Source organism: Solanum dulcamara, chromosome 7 (assembly GCF_947179165.1).
Source record: "Solanum dulcamara chromosome 7, daSolDulc1.2, whole genome shotgun sequence".
Classification (NCBI taxonomy): Eukaryota; Viridiplantae; Streptophyta; class Magnoliopsida; order Solanales; family Solanaceae; genus Solanum; species Solanum dulcamara.
In genome coordinates, this window is record NC_077243.1 from 11,586,879 (window position 1) to 11,611,415 (window position 24,537).

The 24,537-nt window shown below is 32.9% G+C and overlaps 3 protein-coding genes across 7 annotated transcripts; 1 reads left to right on the forward strand and 2 right to left on the reverse strand.

Moving 5' to 3' along the window:
* Positions 1 to 201: 201 nt before the first annotated feature.
* Positions 202 to 7,789, reverse strand: LOC129896337 (alpha-galactosidase-like). Of its 2 annotated transcripts, none has more exons than XM_055972204.1 (15): positions 7,477 to 7,789; positions 5,048 to 5,106; positions 4,848 to 4,904; positions 3,902 to 3,936; positions 3,518 to 3,621; positions 3,309 to 3,384; positions 3,113 to 3,171; positions 2,757 to 2,822; positions 2,469 to 2,552; positions 2,035 to 2,099; positions 1,829 to 1,911; positions 1,641 to 1,731; positions 1,050 to 1,099; positions 821 to 961; positions 202 to 480 (listed from the first exon to the last, which is right to left on the reverse strand). In XM_055972204.1, exons 1-15 carry the CDS (start codon positions 7,653 to 7,655, stop codon positions 391 to 393), a joined length of 1,239 nt encoding a protein of 412 aa, XP_055828179.1. In that variant the 5' UTR covers positions 7,656 to 7,789; the 3' UTR covers positions 202 to 390. The 2 variants fall into 2 exon arrangements, with proteins under 2 accessions (XP_055828179.1, XP_055828180.1); XM_055972205.1 differs by lacking the exon at positions 7,477 to 7,789 and adding an exon at positions 5,322 to 5,413.
* A 3,497-nt stretch (positions 7,790 to 11,286) lies between these two features.
* On the reverse strand, positions 11,287 to 17,761 carry LOC129894199 (RNA polymerase I termination factor). 2 transcript variants are annotated; one of them, XM_055969760.1, is made up of 3 exons: positions 17,491 to 17,761; positions 16,270 to 16,327; positions 11,287 to 13,405 (listed from the first exon to the last, which is right to left on the reverse strand). In XM_055969760.1, the coding sequence occupies exon 3, from the start codon at positions 13,373 to 13,375 to the stop codon at positions 11,654 to 11,656; it is 1,722 nt and encodes a 573-aa protein (XP_055825735.1). In that variant the 5' UTR covers positions 13,376 to 13,405; positions 16,270 to 16,327; positions 17,491 to 17,761; the 3' UTR covers positions 11,287 to 11,653. The 2 variants fall into 2 exon arrangements, with proteins under 2 accessions (XP_055825735.1, XP_055825734.1); XM_055969759.1 differs by lacking the exon at positions 16,270 to 16,327.
* Positions 17,762 to 19,336: 1,575 nt separating this feature from the next.
* LOC129895163 (uncharacterized) lies at positions 19,337 to 24,528 on the forward strand. 3 transcript variants are annotated; one of them, XM_055970828.1, is made up of 7 exons: positions 19,337 to 19,508; positions 20,228 to 20,663; positions 21,099 to 21,218; positions 21,308 to 21,361; positions 22,062 to 22,225; positions 22,972 to 23,148; positions 24,248 to 24,528. In XM_055970828.1, exons 2-7 carry the CDS (start codon positions 20,280 to 20,282, stop codon positions 24,456 to 24,458), a joined length of 1,110 nt encoding a protein of 369 aa, XP_055826803.1. In that variant the 5' UTR covers positions 19,337 to 19,508; positions 20,228 to 20,279; the 3' UTR covers positions 24,459 to 24,528. The 3 variants fall into 3 exon arrangements, with proteins under 3 accessions (XP_055826803.1, XP_055826805.1, XP_055826804.1); XM_055970830.1 differs by having other exon boundaries at positions 24,258 to 24,427; XM_055970829.1 differs by lacking the exon at positions 19,337 to 19,508 and having other exon boundaries at positions 19,816 to 20,663.
* Positions 24,529 to 24,537: the final 9 nt, after the last annotated feature.

Sequence of the window (24,537 nt, forward strand, 5' to 3'; positions counted from 1 at the left end):
AAAGATTATAGTTAATAATAAGAATAAAATTAGAAACTAAGTGATAACATCTAAATTAACTCTTTATTTTTTAAACTGAATAAGTAAAGGTGGACGGAGGTAGTAATATAGTATGTCGTAATCTTTTCATATTTTAATACGATTAAATTTCTCATTTAACTATTTTAATTTACATCCAAAGACCAGATACAAAAAAGTATATAAAACATAATGATATATGTCTCATATCAAATTCTCCCCACACAAAATGCACTATTAAGTTCAATACAATACATTTGATTAATGTGGATTAATTTATTTTTCTTATTCTAAACTTAATGATGTATGACTCCTCCAGCAATGTGGTAATTTTTCCATATAAATTATAACATTTGATTAATGTGGTTGAACTTATTTTCTGGGAGTAAGAACATACATGCTGCAATCATGTGACTCAACACTGGCTGATATTTGTCCTTTAACTGATCCTTTTGTTGAATGCTGCAATTCAATCCAAATGATAAAAAGTGTCAATTAAATTAAACTTGGAAACATATACAATAGATGATTAATTAATAATGTGATGTGTGCAAATAACTAGTCAATATATATTGCGGTAAGTGTCCTTCCGTCTTAATCGGAGATCTCTTGTTTGACTCCTAAGAATGAAATTCGAAGTATTTTAAGGGATGAGTGGTCTTTTTAATATGATTTGATCAATTCTTTCCTTATAAGCTAGTTTTTGCGTTTAAGTTAGACCTAATATTCATTTATTAACGGATCATAGTATCAAATATGAGGAATTTAAAGAGAAAAATAAATAAATAAATGAAAGACTTACAGCCCATAAGTCTCTTGCATCAACAACAGTAGAAGAATCAAGGCCAATATCAGACCAATAAGCAGTTATATCAGCCTTTGATGATCCTCTGTTCCATAGCACAACTGCTACTCTTTTCCCACTTAAAGGCCCAGCCCAAACCTGTTACAAGTATATATATTTAAAGGTTTTTGTATTGAAAAAAAAAAAAAGTTAATTGGAAATTCAAATTAAAATTCAAAATATTTACCTCCAAATCTCCATTCTGCTTAACTTTTTTACCTTGAACTCCAAGTTTATCTGATCTCAATGTCAACAAGTAAAAACATGTTATGTTCTTGTTCTCTACTACTATTAGTCTTATTAGAATGCAATTAGGAGTGTTAAATGAACAGATTGAGTTGAACTTAAACGAGTAAAATGATGGATGAAGTGCTCAATAATCTGATTTTGATGTCATCATTTAACTTGTGCCAATTTTTTAGATTTTTGTTTGTATGTGTACCCAATTTGGGATAACTTCAGACACAATATTTGAAATTTCGTATGGTTTACATTCAAACAAAAATGATTGAAGTTAAAATGACTGAGTCCAACCATGTTTGCCTTGAACTTCACACGTATATAACTTAAGACATTTTGTCAAGCCTAACTTCAAATACCGTATGTCTGAAGTGAATATATGTGTAACTTTTAGGTGAGTTGAATTGGACGGCTCAAAATGAACTTATTACTTAAACAAGACATTATTCCGCTCAAATCAAGATAATTATTTTTTCATAGACTAATTTTATCGCACATAAATGCAACTGAAAAAAGAAAGAAAGGTAAACTCTTTTACCTTGATTAACTGCAATGACCTCTGAGTTACTTAGAATGTCATGGGCACTATTATCCATTGATCGTAAATCACAACCTATAATTAAAGGTGCCTATAAACAAAAAAACACGTATATTAATAACAAATTTAAGTCCATTTTTTCTTAATAAATGTATTAAATTAAATTCATAATAATAATCAGAACTAACTTTTGCTAATGCCCAAATGCTGAAATGAGAACGATATTCTCCAAAGCTCATTCCTCCATTTCCAACTTCTAACATGTCTGGATCTGAAATAACAAATTAACACCATGTAATTTAAATCACTTCAAGTAAAGTTAAAAATAAATTTTAATTTAGCTTTATAATTAATGAGAAATAAAATGCATTAATTTTTGTGAATTAATTTATACCATTCCAGCCACCTGGACCAGCATAAGATGCCCACTGGTTATTCATATCTGCCCGAGAAGTCATGCTGCAATACGAAACACACTAACATCACTACTACATCCATTGTCATAACGTTTCGTGTAGAATTATTTAAAAACTAGCGAATAACTATGGCAAAATTGTGAATATTTATAAGCAAAATTAAAAAAAAACGTACAAGTTAAAATGTATTTAATCGGATTCGATCAAAAATGGGAAAAGAAATTTTACGGAAAAAAAATTAGATTTTGTTTGTAAAAAGAATAACAACATTTATAAGCTAGCAATACAGTCTCTAGTTGTGCATAATTGAAAAGCACTTTTTTAAACAATCTCACCACTACACCATAACTCATGTCGGTGAAATAACATGTATTTTACCTGCCCAATGTTGGTGAAATAATCTATATTTTACCTGCCCCAATCATCAGAAATATCTCCAGTAGTTCTCCAACTATTTCCAACAGAGGAAGCCCACGTGGCAGGATTATCATCTCCCCTGAAATTGGAAAAATAACATATTAAAATTCTTAGTCTAATTTAGATGCGTCTCCAATGATTGTCCATCAATTGCTTAAACTAAAAATCCAATGAATATATAATATATAATTCATATATTATATATATATAATCATGTATAAGTAGTGAATTATCTATGTATATCGATTAAAATAAATAAACAAATCCAAAGAAATACACTCACCATTCACACATGGAAAAAAATATAGACCTTCCAGAGTTCTGTAAAGCATTGCCCATTATTGGATATCTGTTTCATTTAAGGAAACAAATATTGTTAATTATGAACATTTTAATATATCTTAGTAAAAAGAAGAAACAAAAGATATATTCTTGTTGAGAAAGGAAGAAATGGTACAAATTTATCCACAATCAATTTTATTTGGAACATATATTTTTTCTGAGTACTTTTTTTTTATCACCTAACTAGTTAATCATTGTAACACATTCATCGCATTATTTACTTAACCATAATAAAGTATATTGATATGATATAAATATTGAGTGCGTTTAAGTTATTTTCCGAGAGGCAAGTAGTACCTTTCTCTTGCACTTCGACCCTCGTTGTTACAATTATCATACTTCAAGTAATCAACACCCTGAGAAAAATAACACAAGTTAAATATTGGCGATTAAATATAAAAGTAAAAATAATAAACTCAAATAATCTCCAAAATTAAGTTCTTTTTTTTTTAATAATAAAAAAAGTGTGTATATAGGCCAAGCAAACACATACCCAGGCAGCAAAAGTTTTTGCATCTTGTTCTTCGTGTCCTAATGAACCTGGCATTTGTTTACTACACGTCTGAGTTCTGCATTACAAAAAATAAAATAAATTTGGTTAGTTTAAATAAAAATTATGACTAAAATATAACAAATTATTGGACTAATTATTATATAAAATAATTTAAAAGGAAAAAAATGTTAATTAGTATAGAAATTTACCCAGCATCAGAATAAACTCCGAGCTTTAATCCTTTGCTGTGAACATAATCTGCTAGTGCTTTAATCCCAGAAGGAAAAGTTGAACCTTTAGCAACCATATTTCCCTGTCAATTTTTTTTTATCAGCTTTAGTATATATCTCAGTAAACCATGTTTCGATTTTTTCATGTTGTCGTATTACAGAAAACAAGTTCAATAAGTAACATTTCACGTTGATTATCTCATTTCTACCCCGGCACCCCACCCTGCCCTCAGTGCCCCCATTTTTGGATTTGTGTACATCTCTAAGATTGGCAATAAAAAACAGGGGAAGCAATTTTTTATTGGAATAAAGAAAAATAATTTTTCGAAAAAAAGTAAAAAATTCTCATGAGTTAAATAGTACCTGTGAGTCTCTATTGCCTTCGGCCCAGCAGTCATCTGAAGGAATAAAATAAGACAAAAAAAATATTAAGAATAAAACTAAAAAGCATTTTTTTACCAACAATAAGTCTAACTCATTTGTTTACATTTAGTGAAGATCATGATTGTAATTATTTAAATCTCATTCATTTAGTTTTGTTTATATCTTACGTCTAAATTTTAATCACTCACTATTCTCAATTACTATAATCAGCTGTCACTATTACTAACCATTATTTATAATCATTATCATCAACCACCAATTACCACATTATATATTGCAATCATCATCACTATTAACACAACTATTAGTTGTTACTCCAATAACTATTACCACTAGCTACTATCACATTCCACCATTAGCCAACACCATCCCTAATTTCGACATTTACAACTACCATTCGGGGGCGAAGACAGAAGCCCGACTACGGATTCGATCGAATTCAATAACTTTTGCTCAAATAGTATATTTGTGTTAATAAGTTTATTAAAAATGTACAAATATTAATTTTAAACCCAATTATTAACATTTGAAATCATCTTTATAAAATTCAGAACCCATAAAATTAAAATCCTGATTTCACCTTTGCTACCATCGCTAGGCGCTACCACCATCAACCACCATATAATTCTTAAAAGATATTTGTTGATGTTTATAGAATTAAAATAATCTAATTTTTTATTAAATTTTATATTTAGTAATTTTTAATAAAAATAAATTTATATATTCAAGTGTTAAAAAAACACAATCTTAATTATTTAATATTCAAAATTTAACACAATATCTTAACAGTTCATATGTGTATTTAAATTCAAAATTTTAAATTTTAATACATATTTTAATAATTAAATTCAAATATATTATTAATCTTAATAAAAACAAATTAGGCCTAATTGGTTAAACATGATAAATTAAGCACAAAAGTTACCCAAATTGATGTACTCATATCCAAGAGAAGCAAGTCCAGTAGATACCATTGCATCAGCTGCCACATCAAAAAGAAAATAAAAAGTGACAACTGTTGTGCAGCTAGCAAAGGAAATGTTATATGGTACATGTATGTATTTCTTCATTTAATCAAATCATACTTCTCTTTTCCATTTGAAAGTAGAAAATAATTTAGCTGACCTGTTCCCCTTATAATGTTCTCATCAATATTGCAACCAAAATGATTCCAGCTGCTCCATCTGTACGTTTAAGTATGAACATTATTTCAAATATTTTTTATAAAAATATAATTATATTTTAATTTTAATTTTATAAATTTTAAATAAAATAAAAAATATTTAATATTTATGACCAAACAATTACTAAAATTATCATGTGTAATCAAACATTATTTAAAAAATATTTCTCAGAGAAAAGGAGAAAAACATCAATATTCAAACGGGCCCTCACTTACTTCTGACTTTAAGCATGATTAACGGTAGTCGTTAATTGGTTTATATGGATCCTTGTCGTGAACCACATAGCACAAAAAAAAATGACATTGCCAAAAATTGACAAGATCAAATTTTCATTTATTCATCAAAAGAAACGTTCTTTTTGACGCCAGAATTTCTAACATGCATAATGCATGTTTACTGGTTAGAAAAGGCACATCTTCCTTCAAATAATTTTTTGTGTCATTTTAGTTTGAATTATTATTTTTAGAGATGTCAAAATGGTGTGTTGGTTTTTATAATTTTTTAGTAGCTAATAATTTTTTTTTTAACTATGAATATATATAATATATTAAATAAAAAAAATATTTATTAATATATTTTAATAAGATTGCTCATGGATCTATTTGGACTATATATGAACCAATTTTTTTTTTATTTTTATGAATTAAAATGGATGGAACTAAAATAAGTTAAACAAATAAATAAATGAATCAAATAATCCATTAAAATTTAAATGAATTATATTTTCTAATTTTATCGCTTTGTAAACTATTTTTGTGCGGAATCAAGGAGATGTTCCCTTCACATGATCTGTTTGGGACGCCCTTCTTACAGAAAAATACGTGGGGTGAGTGGGGTCCACATAGATGAAAAATCAAAGAAAATTATGGGCTAAATAATAAATCACTGGCTCGTCTGAAGTGTTTTTTTTTTGTTTTTTTTTGGTTTCTTGTACGTAAAACGTTTTTTGAATTTATAGAGCTTTAATTAATCTTTTATTTTATTTTATTTTATTGGTGCAACAAGAAGTAGACAACTTGACTGAGTTCACGGGCTTTCATTATGATTCCCACCTACAGAGCATTCCTTCATGGTTTCTCTTTCATGCATTAGAAAAATAATATATGCATTATTTTTATGTATTATTAATTTTATGTTTGATACATACTTTTTTAATTAATATATTTTATTTGATGAAAATTCTTGATATTAATAGTGAAAAAGTTTTTAATCAATGTATTAGCATGATTAAAGATATAATTACTCTTCATAATTTTTTCCACGTCCTTTTCATCATATTTGTGGAAGGTAGTTTGCCCGTCAGCATAATTAATGTCTAACATTACTAACACATCATATTTAGTAATGCTGAAAAGTCAGTTACACGCTTAGACTATCATGCAACCTATTACATACCTATACTATTTAAAAATGAATTTATTTACCCTTAAAAATGATGTGGCAAAACAATTAAAAAAATAAAAAATAAAGTGTATTTGATAAAAAAGTAAAGTAAAAAAAATAAATCAAAACCCTCTATTTCATCACCACCCTACCCCAATCCCCACCACATCTCTTCTTCTTCACACCCCACCTACATCTTCTTCAAAAAAAATTTCACTATCTTCCATACCCAATTTTCATCCACACCACCCCACCCCGCCCACGCCTACCAGAATCCTCTTTCTCACCCACTCATCATATTATAATTTAATTCTTTTTAGATTTCGTCATCTTCATTATACTCGATTTTTCTCTTGGATCTTGTCGGTGGTTGATAAAATTGATGATTGAGTTTAAAAATAAAATATAATAATGAATTTGTTGGTGATGGGTGGTGCGTAGCAAAGCGAGGGAATTGAAGGTGGTGAGTAAGAAGAAATTGATATTAATAATGATGGTGGTGATATTTAGTGGTGAGTTTGTACCTTTTGATGGTGATGAGTGTTGAATTTTGTGGTGATACTTTATAATTTTTGTGGGGACGATGATGATAGTGTGATTCTGATGGTGAGTTTAACTATAGATGGTGAAATTTGTGGTGGCTATTTTAATTTTTGACAGTGAAATATATGAATTTGGTACCTAATATAGTGGCCATGTGGTGTTCATCGAAGGAGATGAGCCCAAGACCACATGCATAAGAAGGTATGGAGCGCGTTCAGTGAAGAAGCAATTGAATTATATGAAGATTATTTTTTTTGGAAACTAGACATGACATTTTATGTGGCAGTGAAATAGCATTGATGTGACAGAGTGTGATAGAGCTCCCATTGTGAGAGTAGTGTTATACGTCTCAAGTAAATAAGTTTACATGATTTTTTCGGAACAAGTTTAAGAATGAATCTATGCCTTTTCCCTTTATATTATAACTTGAAAACAAAATCTTACCCCATTTGCGGAGTTCCGCCAAGGCCATTGCCCAAGAGGTTTCTGCGGTTGAACTCGTTCGCACTGGAATTTGAATCGACGATCAAATTTCGTGGCTGCAGACGAGCATACGTCGTCGTGATCGTAGCCAGACACAAACACAAGCAGCACCATAGTTGAAGTAGCAAAGTTGACGACATCGTACGTTCTGTGGTTTTTCTTGTAGACTACTTTGACTCTGGCTTTGGCTTTGGCGACGAGAGAGAGCCCCTTTTAATGAAAGGAGAAACTGAAGCTAAACTTTGGTTTTTTTAAAATATCTGAATGAGAACCTAGCTATTTATATACACTAGTTATTAATGCTACGTGGGCAGTCAGTAGATGGAAATATTAATATATGTATGTAACTAATTATCTTTTTTATATATAAATGCAATATTAAAAAATTAAAAAATTTAAATTATAAATCTGAGCTGGTGAGAAAAGGTTGTTAATGTTTGAGTTGGACAAGTAAATCTGGCTAGGCAGATTTTTCTATTTATAGAGATATATATCATGACAAGTGACACTATGATTAGTGGTGGTGGTGCCACAATACATTGTATTTCTCATTAATCATTGACTTTTGACACTATACTTTGGCCTCCCTCCAGCCCTACCCCCAAACTAAGAGTGGAGTCAGTATATTGGTTACAAATTCGATTGAACTCAGTAATTTTATTTTAAATTTTGAAATTGTTTAAAGAAATTCATTGAACATGTACAAATTATTAATTTAGAATCCAACAGCTTAAAAGAATTGAAATTTCAAACTCATGTATAAATTTTAAATTCTGAATTCGACTCTGAACACTACGCCCAACCCTATTCATCAAATCTTATCTTTCAAGATTTCAAGAAAATTGTTACAGGTAGTTCTTATGTCAGCATTTACGCCTTACTATCTATTCTCAGACAAATTTTTAAATGTTTTACTACTATAGTCTAACATTTTCTCTTGCCAAAATGGTGGACCAACATTACTTTTGTAACTGTCTTGTTGAAAATGAAGTCCAACTTTTATCAAGATAATATATTTAATCATGAAATGGTGAAATATATGCACTATACTCAATTATTTGCCAAATTATAACCTAAGCTAGGATCGAATTCCTTGCCACGCATTGTAGTTTTTTTAGTATGTAAATTGGATGTCACCACAAATTCTCCACAAATCAAAATTCGTTTTTTAAACTTGTCAAGGGCGATAACAACTTGGAACGGACCATTATTAACTTATTTTAGTGGGTGTAGGTTGATACCTTGGAAGTTGCAAACATTTCCTCAACTTACTTTTGGACATACAAGTTAGTCCAAAATAATAAAATTTAAATATGCATCTAAGTATAGAAATAAGATGAGGTGTTGGAGCTTCAAATTGAAGCACACGACAGGGTCGGCATTGTATTGTTTTGTTTTGTGTATAGTCTTCAATATTGTTACACCTAGAATTTTTCATTTGTCGTTTGCATTATCGTATGTCATGTCACTTTATGTATACATATGAGTCTACGTAATTATATATGTATATCATCTCATGTGACCTATTTCTTGTTTCGTATCTTTCAGCTTCCTACGTACATGCATACATATTTAAGATTTTATATGAAGGGTTCAGACCTACTATTTGTTACAATTTTAGTGAATAAAAACACATAAATTTATGTTTCACATCAAGAGTATTGTATTAAGATGAACACGCAACTAAACACAGCTGCATACAACTCTCTTTCCTTTTTAACATAGTTTTCCTTCGTCCTAGCTAATCCCCTGTTATTCCTCTTCGGTTCCTCCTTTTTCTACTTCTTTCCAGTGTATGCTTCTGTTGCGGTGACGTTACGCCCATACTGGAATTAATCATTTCTTGTGACATGATCAAAATTGATTCCAAGTACCAAATGTTGTTTCATTTTAATACTCAATTTATGCTGAGGTATTGTTCACAATATAAAAATATTGTAAACTGTTGCTCCAAATGCAGAATGCTAAAATCAACAATATATGTGTTTTTTGTTGTGTAACCAACCCTATCAAGCTTCAACAACAACATACTCATTTTAATCACATAGGTGGGGATCTCCGATAGACCCTTAGCTCAAAAGAAGAAAAACTGACGTAGAAAAGTGAGAAAGAAAAAGATAACAAAATAGCAATATTGTACAAAACAAGTGTAACAACAAATAATAATACGGAGAAAAAGAAACAACACGATACCGTGCGAAACAGTGAATGTACTAATTACGCTGATCACTGCGAGATTCAGTAAGCAAAACCAAACTTCCAATTAACAACAATAAATAATTGCTAGCCTTATAGTCTCTGCCCCAGTGGGGGCAGCTGGGGCTAGGTGCTGTTTACAGTTTTGGTTAAAATCAAAATCAAACCGAAAATTTAATCAAACCGAATAAAAAAACTGACATTTGGTTTGGTTTGGTTTTAAATTTGAATAACCGATAATATTTGATTTGGTTATGGTTATAGAAAAAATAACCGAATAAATAACCAAACCAAATCGATAATTATATACATAAAATTTATAATTATTTATATGTATAATATTAGTTTTTCATAAATAATTAAAGATATTTTATACCTTTTAATTATTAATTTAATATTGGGAAATTTACATAAATATACAATATTAAGAAAATATTTACCATTTATAGCAATAAAAAAATAATTTCACTGAACACTTATAATACATTTATAATACAGTTTTAATACATATTGCAGAGAACTATTTATAAAACATATATAATACAAGTTTTATAGATAGATAATATATTTATCACATATTTTAATAGACTTATAATACATTATGTTAGTTTCTTACTACACAAACATAATATATATTTTAAAACACTTATAATACATTTATATTGTATGCATAATTCACTTTTAATACAAGTATAGATTTATCATAATATTACTATATATTGCTATAAATGGTAATAAATAAAAAATATCGCTAAAATCAGTAATTAATTTTTAAAAAACACTCAATCAAGTAATTTTTCCTTTAATATTAATCTATTTATTTTTAAGGCCCAACAATCCAAGCCCAACTCTCAAGCCCAATTATAAATTCTAATAAACACTAAACAACAGTCCAAGTCCAACAGTCCAAGCCCATTAGCCAACTCTCAAGCCTGATTCTAAATCCTAAATTCTTAATAAACACTAAGCACAGCAACATAAGGTAAAAGTTAAAAAACTTTAAAACCCTAGTATCTGTTTTCCTTTTACATTTCTGTTTCTCTCACGTTGGTTTCTCACAAAGTCACAGACTCACAGTCATAGACTAACAGTGAAAGCTCAAGAGCAACCTCAACTCCTCAACCCTAAATACAAGATTGTCAAATTTTGAGAAGGTCTATAAGAAGTTTTTCAAATTTTAAATTGATTTTAAGTTGTTTTCTTTTTTGTTTCGAATGTTTAAGTTGTTTTCTTTTCTGTTTCGAACATTTGTGGGCCGTGAGAAAAAAAGAATTTTGTAAGAATTTGGTAGAGAGAGAATATTTGTATTATCTCGGCTAGTCATAAACCGAATAATCGAACCAAACCGAACCAAACCGACAATAACCAAACCCGTGGTTATTATTTTACTTGATTTGGTTATGGTTTTAGATAATTAATAACCGATTAAATTAGTTTGATTATGGTTTTAATCAATAACCGACCCAAATCGAACCATGAACACCCTAGCTGGGGCTTCTGGTGTCAAGTGTCCTGAGTGATTTTGTGACAAGTTTTAATAGCACCATGATATTTCAAGATTACCTGAAGTACAGAACACATGCATATGTTACGAAATTGGGGGAAAAAATATACATTACAGATAATAAAGATTTTGAATAAAGACCACTAGAGCCATGATAACAATTAACAACACATTGTCAAAACCTTCAGTTTCAGTTGATTGATCTCTTGCCCTACAGAGTACAGACAACTCTCCAATATCAAACTATGAAAATCTTTCCATTTTCTTTCCACCAGAGAGTATTGGACCTCTTCCAAATTATGTCTATCAAATGTTCTACAAAATCTTTTAATAATTACTTAAATGGAAAGGAAGGGGAGGGGGGGTTGTTGTTGCCAATAGTATGTGTTGCTGTAAAATAACTCTCTACAGACATATCCCTGCTGAGTGATGGGCATATCATGGAACGATTGGTTTACTGTCCCAAGCCTCTCTTACTTCGGCTAAATCCAGACGGTATCTCTTAGCTAGAACTTCTACTTGTTCAGCAAATGGCCTGTTTCCAAGTTGACCTATGTGAAGAACCATTTGGTTCCATCTCTTTCGACATATATCTCCAGGCCTATGGTCAAGAAGATTGTCCCAGTCCACATCTTCGATGCAGCTTGCGTCCAGCTCAAAAAGTGCATCAACTAGGCGATAGTCATCAGCATCTGCCCATTCACCTTTGGCCACCATGGGTGATGTTAATTGACCATACCATTTCAAGCAGCAGGTTGCATCAGTTCTCGTGGACAAGCTGTCACTTATTGCACCCCAAGCAATATTATCTCGTAGCATCCCATGCTTAGATTTCTTCTCTTCAGAAAGCTTCAGTCTCAGATTGGTGTTTACTAAATCAAACAAAGTTTGGTACTCCTCCTGAGTCCATTGTCCTTTATTCAGATTGGGCAGTTTTATCCTTCGCCATGTATCCTTCACATGCCACCGATGTTTTCCAAGTTCATCAGCTAAGGCCTTCCAATTGTTCCCATTCTCTTTCTGGAACTTTCGTACCATCTCATACTCTTCTTCAGTCCATTTACGTGATTCACTCCTTCGAAACAAGATCTGTGCACGAGAATAAACTGCAGTAGAAGGTCTATATGGTATAGCACTCCCTATTTCTTTCCAGCAACCCTTAATTTCAGGATAAGATCTAGAATTTAAAACCTTTTTCAGCCCTTCCTCGCCTAAGTTATGTATCTCTATGTATTTATGAACAGCCTTTTTGACAATTTCATCTTCTAGCTTTGAGAATCGCTTGCCACGCAGTAAATTTTCTTCCTCAATATTATGCTTCTCATCCCTTGGATCATTCAATGAAGGGAAAATCTGAACATGACCAGAAAATCTCACTCTCTTTTCACTCTTCTCATGTGTAGGATCTTCAGAGTTGTGTCCTAATTTTACCTTTTTTCTCTTTTTGATATTACCATTGTCTGTTCTGTTTTCTTCTTCTATCTCTATAGGTGAAGAAATATCACCTTCATTGACTTCAGCAACAATATCTTCCTGTACATCCTCAGTATCATGCATTTTCTCCTGCTCATCCCCGCAGCTTTTCTTCAACTTCCTACTTTTATTCCCTTCAACAATTCTCGAAGCAACCTCATCACTGTCTTCACTATACTTCTTCCTAGAACGCTTTCCATGATCTCTTTCTTTCTTCCTCTTGATGTCACAATCATCACTCTTAGCTTTAATACTCTTAGCTTTAATATCAGTTTTTGTCACTTCTACACCATTGGTAGTCTTAGTGTTTTTCTTGGATTTCTTTTTCCTTCTAATCTCGTCCACAGCTTCTCCACCAGAGACCTCACCAAGGGTCTCAACCACCTTGTCACTGTCCCGCATTTCACTTGCACTTGCAGGAGCACTAGTTTTGGTATCTAAAGGCTCATTCAAGCAGCTTTTCTTCAGCTTTTTCTTTTTCTTTTTCTCAACACATTTCACAACATTTCCATCACTGTCTTTGTTGGATTTTTCAGAATGTTTTCCACATTCTCTGTTTTTCTTTCTCTTAACGTCACACTCATCACTCTCTCCTCCAAGACCACTGGTGGCAGCATTCTTATTGCTTTTCTTGGATTTCTTCTCCAGCTTCCGGAGCATATCCTCCTTCTCATCTCCTTGGACCATGCCTCTTTCAGATTTATCAATTATATCTTCCTGCAAGGCACCAAAAGTGGTTTCAAGAAGAAAAAAGAAAAAGAAAAGCCTGGTTACAATACAAAGTATACTGCAAACCCCTACAGAGACTACCCAGAAAGCATTGACAAACTATCACTGATCTGTATTCCACTTTTATTTTTTATATTATTATTTTGATAAGGTAAAGTAATCCGCTTTTACTTTCTTTACTTTGTTTTAGATTATCAGATTCACCTGAAAATTAAGGAAAATTCAGTAAACTGTTTGAGAATTAGCTTCTGAAAGATAATTGACATTAACCAGGGTATATCACAAGGATAATAGTTGGAAGTTCAAAATTCAGAATTTCCAGTATTTAAGCTGTTTTTTTAGAAAAAAAAATACACAGCTACAATTCACTTTAGTGTTGGATGTTACAAAAGAAGCGGGAGTTCCTCAACAAAATCAATGCTATAAATAAATTGACCAAGTCTATCATCTTGTTCTCCTCATATAAATTTTCAAGTTTACACCAAAGTGCCAAAAGACCTAAACATCTGTACTTCAGAGTATGAAGTCTTCAGAACCAAAATGGTCCAAATCATACAAGCAGGAGCAGTTCTCCACAAGAAATCAAGTTGGGAAGACAAGCAAGTCAAAGACCATGGCAGATTGTTAATATCAGGGCATATCACATTTTACTTCAGCTACAGTGGTTTTATACTTTCCACTAACTATTTTGCTCAACTTCCTAAAGCAGCTATAAGTAAGTTTAATGTTGTGCAGATATCAGAAGATGCAATTCGAAGACCAGAACAGCTTGCTAGTACCAGATTATAGATTTTACTTCATTTAATATTATTTTATATTTCGTCCTTACCCATTTTGCACAACTACATAGAACAGCTGTAATTTACAAAGGGAGCGAATCAGCTCCAGTAAGTTTCGGTCCAGTATTTCTCCAATGTAGTACTTCATATAGGGCATGTGTAAAAGAAAAAAAATGAAGCGATTGGATTCATCTTTAAAAATGGTCTCCTTCAATTGTTTTAAATTCAGTTTAACAAATTAAAAAGAAAGAAAATTAAATGGAAGGTTAACTGAGAAGGATAACAAAGATTTTGTGGTGAAGGCCTACAGGAACTAGTGGCTGCCATCAACGACTTACCTGAATCAGATTGATTCAAATGAGCATAGTCGCTTAACTTCCCAAAACTTTGATTTTGGGAGCTGAGTTTTTTCCCAGATTGCCATTGGTAAAGGCAAGAATAGTTCCTTTTGGATGTCTGTGAAATGGTCTTGGTTTATGGAGTTGTTGGACCTCTGGTGCGTGAGGACCTGGAATTATAGTGTGAAAAAGGGCGCTGCTATGCTGATCTCTCCTTTACTTTATTTGTTGGAAAATTTCAGCCCATTCTCTTTTGTAATTGTTGGCACAGTTTTCTCTTTTTTTCATAATAAGATTATGTCGGGTTGATGGCTTGCGCTTCTTTACAAAGCACAACCAAGATGGTCAATTCTCTTAAATTTAAGCTCTTTGTGAAATTACTAGCTAGAAGAAGAAAGAAGACGACCTTGAAGAGAGTAAAAATGAAGCCAAACCAGAGGAAGATGAAGCATCGTGGTTCTAAAATTGTAAACTCAAATAAAATTTGAATATAATTACAAACTGAATCGAGACCAGTGTTGTCAAAGGCACGCTTAAGCCTTGAAGCGAGGGTCAAAACATGTTGAATCGTCTTGCTTAATGTGCGCTTCAATATCGTCATCAAGAGGTTCTAAGGCATACTTTTCCTTGACAATGAGCCTCTTCTGAAGAGGCAACACTAAGCAATTGATATTTCACTTTATTGTAAAAAAATTCAATTTCTTTGTTCATATATTTGTCATTCATGCCTATAATTATTAGTCTTGGACTAAACATATTTATTTGTATTTTTTCTCCCTTTGCGCCTTTATTCATTAAAGCCCAGGCTTTATTTGCGCTTTACACTTGAAGCCCCAACAGACCTTAAAGTTTTTTTTGTGCCTTTTGCTTTTGACACACTAATCGAGACCATTAAAACTTTTTCAACATGTGTCCTATAACAAGTACTGCATTGGAGAATACTGGACTGAAACTTGCTGGAGCGGATCCGCTCCCATTCACAAAATCATAATTCGTATTCCTTTATTTAAACCTTGCTCTTTATTGGTAATGCAAGAAATCATAAGCATATTTGACCTTAATTCTGTAGCAAAAGACACAAATGGAGTGGATCCTCTCCCATTTACGAAAACATACTTCGTATTCCTTTATTTAAACCTTGCTCTTTATTGGTAATGCAAGAAATCATAAGCATATATGACCTTAATTCTGTAGTAAAAGGCACAAACAGTAATTTGATTCTATCAAAATAGAACTAGCTTAACTGCTAGAGGCACATCAAGTTATCACACTTAACAATTGAAACAGTAGAAGTTCACTTAGCCTTCATAGAAAAATTCAAAAACAATTACCCTCCAAAAATACTGCAAGTTGTGTCAGATCCTCCAACAATGCACTACTTTTGGAGGATCTAACATGCACAGGTCTGCATTTTTTGAGTCACACCAACAAGTTGACAAGTAAGTTCACTACTTCGTCGTCTAACTAAATTCTAGCCCCTAAAGGAAGTAATAAACTATTATGAAAGCTGAGAAGTCTTTACATTCTGGTGAGTTCAAAAGGATTCCTTATCATCTATCCAAATCCCTTACCAAAAAGCAATTAGAATCAAATCAAAGACCAACAAGCATAACAACTATTTACTTTTTCAGCACTGAGAATATACAAATCAATTCGCCCCTCATCTTACCCAAAAAATCATATGAAAAAGGGACTAGGGTTTATCGGGTGAGATACAAAGAGAGAGAAAACTTACAACTCAAAATTCGCCGAGAAAATAAGAGATCGTGAAGTGTTCGCCCAGAAAACAGCAGCTGAGGAAAAGGGGTTTCAGTCGGCGGACGAGAAACTGCAGCTGGTGCAAAAATGGCGCAAACGTTTGGGCAGGGGAATTAAAGTGGAGAAAAAGCCAAGACACCGTAGGGCTGCGTATCGGTCGGTTCCGTTCGGTTATGAAAGTTATCGGTTTTACTTATTGGTTATCGGTTTGTAGTCATGCTAAACCGTTAAAAGAACCATTAAGATATCGGTTAATCGGTTATCGGTTCGTTTATCGGTTAGTGATTCACACAATTCTTTTTTAATGAAAATCACATAAAAGACTGTAACTAATGGACCTATTATAGTAGGTGCAGGTCCTTCTGGTTTAGCAGTTTCAGCTTGTCTTAAAGAAAATGGAGTCCCTTCACTTATTCTTGAGAGAAGAGATTGTATTGCTTCTTTATGGCAACACAAAACTTATGATCGCTTAAAACTTCATCTCCCTAAACAATTCTGTCAACTCCCATTGTTTGATTTCCCTGAAAATTTCCCAAAATACCCCACTAAACACCAGTTCATTTCTTACTTGGAAGAATATGCTAAACACTTTTCTATAACCCCTAAGTTCGAACAGGGGGTAAAAGTTGCACAATTTGATGAGGTTTGTGGGTTTTGGAGAGTACAGACTGAACATTTTCAGTACTTGTCAAAGTGGTTGATTGTAGCAATAGGGGAAACTACAGAGGCAGTTATACCTGAAATTCAAGGGATTGATAAGTTTAAAGGAAGATTGATGCAGACAAGTATAAGTCATAACTCATAACAGCGACACACTGCACACCCATCATAATAGCTACACACAGCACACACTGTAAAAGAACTCTAAAGTCTAAATGATTCATTGATTTGAGAAGAAGCATCTCAATTCTCACAGAACTCTAAAAAAAACTCTAAATGGTCAAAATTGCCAAAAAAATCATGATCTCACACACTCATCAACATAACTAAATAAAACAGCAGCATCACGATTTGAATATTAAACTGTTATGATGTCACAGAACTTGAAAACTGTCTAGCAGAAACATAAAATTAACAGTCGCACAACCGGAAACAAAAGAGGGAAATCCAGAACATGGGTTGAAATTTAGGATAGTTTTCTCATAAATCGAACCCATACGTCATAGTGAAATCATGTGATTGAGTATTTGAAACTTACCAGGCGGCAGCAAGCGCAGAGAATGAGAAATCGTGAGCTTCAGTTCTGAGTTCTAAGCTTCAACCGTGAAATAGTCACTGAGCAGTGAGGCGTGAGGCACTGAGCAGTCGAACACTCGAACTCTCGAGCTTCAGTTCGACCTTCGAACTCTCGAGCAGTGAAGTCGAAGTCGTCGTCAGAGGAGTGAGGAGCGACTTCTGAGTTTTGAGAAGTGAGAATTGTGATTTGTGACGCCCAAGTCGCGACTGAGGTCTTAAGGCTCTGAGCCCTAATTGTCAATTGGGTTTAAAATATAAAAATTCTAAAAAGACCCAAAATATATTAACGGTTTCATATCGGGTTATTGGGTGGCCCGAAATTCAGCTTAGCCAAACTGACACCCGAACCGATTACCCAATATCCTGCTATCTAAAATCGACATCCAAACCGTTAGCCCAAGATCCCGGCCCGTTAATCCAATAAATTAATTATTCGGATTATTGATTTGATCCAAATTTTGCACAACCCTATGAGTATAGTCCCTTAAGTATGGGCATATCAGCAGTGGTGTCATTTGGGCGGAGTGAGTCAAGTTTGGATGAGTCATAATAGGTTAAAATAATAAATGAGTCAAGAGCTAATCCAACCTAAATTTGTTTGGATTAAAATAGGTTGAGCCAAAATGGATTAGGTAATGAGTTATATAATGGGTCAAAACCCAATTCAACTCAATTTTTATTAAGTTTAATTATTTTATTTGTTCTTTTATACTATTTTAGTGCCTAATAAATTTTCTTTATTATGGCTATATATAACATATCAAATTGGAAAAAAAAAGTTTTTTAAAAATATTTTAATAAGATTTCTCAAAAGCCAATTCGGATTGCATAACAATCTAATTATTAATGGGATGAGTTGAAATGGATTGAACTAATGAATGAGCGAGTTAATAACCAACCCAAACTTAAACGGTTTGGGCGAGTTTAGTTTGATTTTGCCACTCCTGGGCATATGAATATTTTGGTCCCTTGTGTTATATACTAGATACAAAAGTATGTGCAAGCACGAGTTTCAATATATGTTATTTTATTTATTTTATTTTATGTGGACATGAATAGAATTAGGAGAGTTAATCAAATTTTTATATAATTTTTAAATATTACAGTATTTCTAACATAATTTTTAAATAATATATGTCACTCACTTTGTCATAATTTATGTGACACTTGCAAAACTTTGAAAGTTAACCAAATTTTCATATGCTCTTTAAATATTTTAAGTTGTTAATTATTATCATTTATAATACTCTTAATTAGCATAATTTTTAAATAATATATGTTCCCCTCTCTCGCGCGCACATAACATGTGTGAAATTTGAAAGTTAATCAAATTTAATATGTTTTTTTAAAAAATATTTTTAAGTTCTTAATTAATTTATTGTGATTTATAATACTCTTACGTAATTTTCAAATAATATATGTTATTCTCCTGTCCCAGTTTATGTGGTACAATTGAAATTTTGAAAGTTAAATCAAATATAACTTTCAAATAATATATGTTACTTCTTTTGTCCCAATATATGTGGGACATGTGAAATTTGAGAGTTAATCAAATTTTTAATATATTTTTCTTATATTTTAAGATATTACTTATTGACGTAATTATGTAATTTTTAGATAACATAAAATAATACTATTTTTTCGTAATTTTTAAATACATAATATAATATAAAATAAAAATAAAATAAATATTATGTATATAAATAAAATGAATTAAAAAAAAGGGCCAAATCAATCAAATGACCGAGTCAATAGGCTCCTCAACATTCGTTTCTATAATATAGTTAAAAATAAAAATATGTACAGCTGAACATAAAACAAAGAAATAGCACAGGAAAAAGAGAGCCTGAAATTGCATAATCTATTTTCATTTCCCCGATGGGCCAAGGATAATTGAATTCCTTCCCAATTAGTTTCTTCATCATCTCCGGTTCGCAGACGATCTACGAGGATAATTGCTCATTTCGCAGTGATACCATGGTGCTTTTATCTTCTATTTCAATATTCCCCTGGCTGATTTACAAGTTTTAGGTTAATGGATACTGATTTAATCATCGATTGTTATTCTCCATTATCATCATTATGTAAACGAGGGATTCCTATTTCAATTCACAGTTTTACGAATTTTTAGCTATAAGAATTGGTAATTGTTACCTTATCCACTATAATTATTTATGTAGAATTCTTATTAAGTTCATTGTTCCTATCGGAGATTCGATTTTATAGCCTTTTACAAACTAAGTTTAGTTTATATCATTTTTATAAGATATTTTTATTATTATGAACTATCTTGAAACGGCATTTTCCTAATTTCCATTTGTAAGTGGTCATAACCATTCATTTCAACTTACTTTTCAAAAGATGTTATGTGCATCATATATAAAGGTAAACTGTTATGTGCATCATATATAAAGGTGATCAACTTTATATGGGCTCTTTTTTTTTCTCAAATAATTATGGTGTTCGAGTCAATTTGCAAGTACTTCGATTAATTTCACACCATGCGTGCTACCTCCTACCAAATCAGGTACCAGGTAACTCTGTTCATCAAGATTAGGACAAATGAAAATAAATCACTTAGTATTTTTATCTACGCTATTTGAATATGAGTGATGAGACATTTGTGTTCTCAAGGCACTTCATTGGCCTATAGACCATTATTCATGTTCCAGAATAAATTATTTGTTGTTCTGATGTAGAATTAGCTGATTCCAGAGTAGAGGAAATAGGAAAGGAGAGGAAAGCAAAAACATGGTTCTATGCTTAATTACGACCAGCTCAACTTTCTATCTGCAACCTGGACGTTCGAGATATCTTCGCAATTGTGGGAGATATCTCATGAAGCATGCTGATATTACAAGGCATAAGATTATCCCTTCTGCTAGGGTAGATACAGTTGGTTTGGAGGTTTTTGTAGTTTCAGACTTGCATACAGAATACGCGGAGAACATGGCATGGGTAAAGGGTTTACCAAAAAAAGGGAGGAAAAAGGAAGTTCTTCTCGTTGCAGGTGATGTTGCGGAGACTTATGAGAAGTTTGTGTTAACTATGTCCCTCTTGAAGGCTAGTTTTGAGCATGTGTTCTTTGTGCCCGGAAACCACGACCTCTGGCTCCGTAGGGAGAAAGAGAATTATGTAAGCAGTCTTTTCTTCATATTGTTCCATGAAGATGTTATTCACAGAATTTAGTTCAAAAGCAATGTGTAGAATTGCATCATATAGCACTAGTTATTGTTGCTATTTTACTTTCATGTGTCATGGTACCTCGTTAAAATGTTTTTGTGACATTTTGGGATCCCATCGCTTATGTGGACTTTTAGCTGAGGAGAAATTCTCCCTTTGAAAACATTGCCTTTTAGACAGTCTGATTAAGTTTAGGTCTCAAAGCTCCGTCGATGCAGGAAAAAGTAACAGTTAAACATGAATATTGGCAGTGTTTCCTCTCCTCTTCTCCCTTTTTCCATCTTCTGTTTGCACTGAAGTAGAATATTGCTTTTCCTTCCATTATGGTAGTTTTGTTAAACTAAAAGAAATACCACATGGTTAATGTGATGAATCCTCTGTATTCAGATTGATTCTCTTCAGAAGCTGGATAAAATGCTTGATGCATGTCAAAAGCTTGGAGTGGAAACTAATCCTAGTGTCATTGATGGTTTGGCAATTATTCCTCTATTCTCATGGTACCACAAGGTAAATCTTTACTATGAAATAGCAAAACTATTTCTTTTTGCAGCTGGGTCATTTTGTGCACATCTTGATGTCATTCTGCTTTATCCCAGAGCTTTGATAGGGAAAAGGACATAACTGGCATCCGCATTCCATCTTTGGAGCTGGTGATTCACTTTCTTTCTCCTTGTAAGGATTTTACCTTTTAGTTTGGTGATATGTTAGCCGTTCCCTCCTTGGCCTTGTTTTCTTTCAAAGTAGACATAAGATGAGCAAGTTGAGTGTGCCAATCTTTAGCTTACTGACAACTGAAACTGAAATGAAAAGTGCTTACTTGATTTTCTCGTTATCACTGAATTCGTCTAAAAATAAGTCAATTTATTAGCACCTCCATCACACTCAGTGCTCTGAAGTGATGTGCATCCAATTGCACTTCGTTTTATCAGTAAAAGATTCCTGATCGGTCCAAGGAAATGTGCCTATTACCTTGGGGTGACTTCAAGTATTTTCTGTTATGGGTAGGTGAGTAGGGATACTAGTTGACATCTGCAAGCTACTTGCTCATTTTCTTTTGCGTTTTATTTAATTATCTTAGTGATTCTTCTGTTTCTGGCTGCTTTGGATGCGCTTCCTCTGTTCTGAGCCTTTTCATTTTACTACTTGTATTGTAACATTACTCTCTGTTTTTTTATGAGTTCGGAGTGCTCAGACAATTTATTTTCTTTCAAAAAGTTTTCCCATCTATTACACAGTTAATAGACATTGGCTTATATGATACTCGTAGTTTACTGATTCTGTGTTCTATGGTAGACCGCTAGTACAGTGCAATATTACTGTTTTAATTCACTCTTATCATTTTTTGCACAGGCATGTAAGGACTTCCGTGCATGCAAGTGGCCCGTTGGACTTATAAATGGAGATAACTCCCTTGCTACACATTTTGATGCCATGAATGACAAAAATCAGGATACAGTCCAGGAAATGCTGGCAAGCTGCAACCAAATAATTTCATTCTCACACTTTATTCCAAGGTTAGCGTTAGCTCAGACTATTCTAAATCTCCTTGAGTTACTAGTCTAAAAATTTGATTGGTTATGGTTGAAAGGCCTCAGTCTTGCACTACAGTAGAAGAGACTTCTAGTTTGATTTAATGAGGTCGTTGTTTGTCAGATACTCCTGAAATTTAGTGTTACCATTTTCAAGAAAAAGATACCCTGAAAATTTCCCCCTTCCCTCCGTTACTGATTACCTAATTTGACATGTTCAGAGTTGAACAGTAAAACGTTCGATATCTCAGTGGTTGGCTTTTTCCCTGTAACCAAACCATGTTTCCACTATGATGTATCTGCCATAAGTGATGTAGTTCTTGTAGACTCTGTAGAGATATCAATGTATTTCCTTGCCCATCCCCTATGGAGTTTGCTATTCCCCTTGAAATGTTCTGTAAATCATCACATACAGCAACACAAGTTCTTTTCATTCATCTTTATTTGGCTGGAGAATCTTCTGCCCTGCACGAACCATCTATCAGAATCCTTGCTAAAATTAATCAATTGGAAAGATTTCCCCCCCTGAGACGAAATATATTTCGTTACCCATAATAAAATAAAGTTGCACCAGAGAGGGGATTCTACCTCACTGGCACTACCAGCTTACTCCAAATAATCCAGGTTCAGATAGATCATGTTGATGATTGGAGTCCCTAAACATCTTATGCGGATGATTACGTTGTTTTACCTTGATTGGACTTTTTTTGTCATCTTTTTTTTTTTTGCAGACTAGAGCTTTGTCCAGAGAAGAGAATGCTTTTCTATCCTAACCTTCCAAAGATGATTGGTTCTGACTTTCTTGAGGCTCGTATAAGATACATACATGGAGCAAGAGGGAACACAAACGCTTGTCATATTTTTGGTCACACTCATTTCTGCTGGGATGTCCTGCTTGATGGTATCAGGTGTGTTCTGTTCTTGTATGCATTAGACTGCTCATTCACATAGATGCCTACTACTTTTAAGGAATTTTCAATTGAAGCAAAATTTAGTGTGTATGACGACTAATTTTTTTTTCCTTTGGGTTCTGGTCTTAGAATATGATGACTAGAAGACATAAGTGTGACTTAATATCAAATAAGCTAAGATGTGTTTTCAGTCTTGAAATAGTTTTGATGAGAGGAAGGCTGAAACTCCCATTGCATGGTATTTTAAGGTTGAATTTACTAAAAGTATATTGGTTATAATTTATTTACTTAGGGTCTTGTCAAAGATCAAGTAACTTCTAATGGACAATTGAAGAGAGGGGATTTGGGGGGGAGGGGGGGTTTGCTTAATATGGCTGAAGAAGTACAGGTCTGTCAAATTCAGCTATGTGAATTCATCCTCCGTTCATTTTGGGATCTACATTGAGTTCACTTAAATGGTTAGTGAGTTATGTTTTAGGTCCTACTGTAAGATTTTGTTATCTTTGTTAAACCAGCTCTTTATGTCTTTAGGGATTTTCTGAATCATGGATTACTGATTATAAATTCATTGCCATATGCAATCAGATCCCTGGGTACAAATGTGAAGAACGTTTACAATGCATCAGTAAAAGTAAAGCTACTAGGTTATTATGCCTGTATAGTTTCTGGCCTGTAACTGCTCCATTCTTAGATTAAGTTGGAGTAATAGGACAAACTTTATTGTATTAGATCTTGCCATGAAAAGCATGCATCTGGCTGAAAATATACTCTATGAAACAAAGATGATACTACTCCTTGAAAAATGTAATATATCTGATGAAACCTGAAAAATACTATTCTTGCGAAAATTCTTCTTTAAATATCTCTCATTGAGTTTAGCTTATCATGTTTCTGTAACTTCTAATGCAAATGGTTCCCCCAATTATTCAGAATCACTTTGAACTCGTAAAAAATGTGAAAGTATTGCCTTTACTGTAGCTGCCAGAAGATGAACGTAATAAAACAGCTTCAAATAAACTACTCCAGTCACATCCCCATTCTATTACAGCGTAAAACTAAAAAACTTTTGGGGGTTTATTTGGCTTGGCTGATACAGGTATGTGCAGGCGCCATTGGCATATCCAAGAGAAAGGAAAAGAAGGATGAACGGAGGAGAAGACTGGCTGCCATTTTGCATTTACTCAAAAGGTGAACTCACAGAGAATATTTCTCCCTGTTATTGGTCTGATTATTATGCCTCTAATCCTAGAACCCCTGATGTAACTGAACTTGCGCCATGGGTTGCCAAATTTTATGGCAAACTGTAGCAATCTCTAAAGAACAAAAATCTTGTTCCAAGGCCTAGCCAATATTTGTGTACCTATTACCATTTTGTAATTTGTAGCC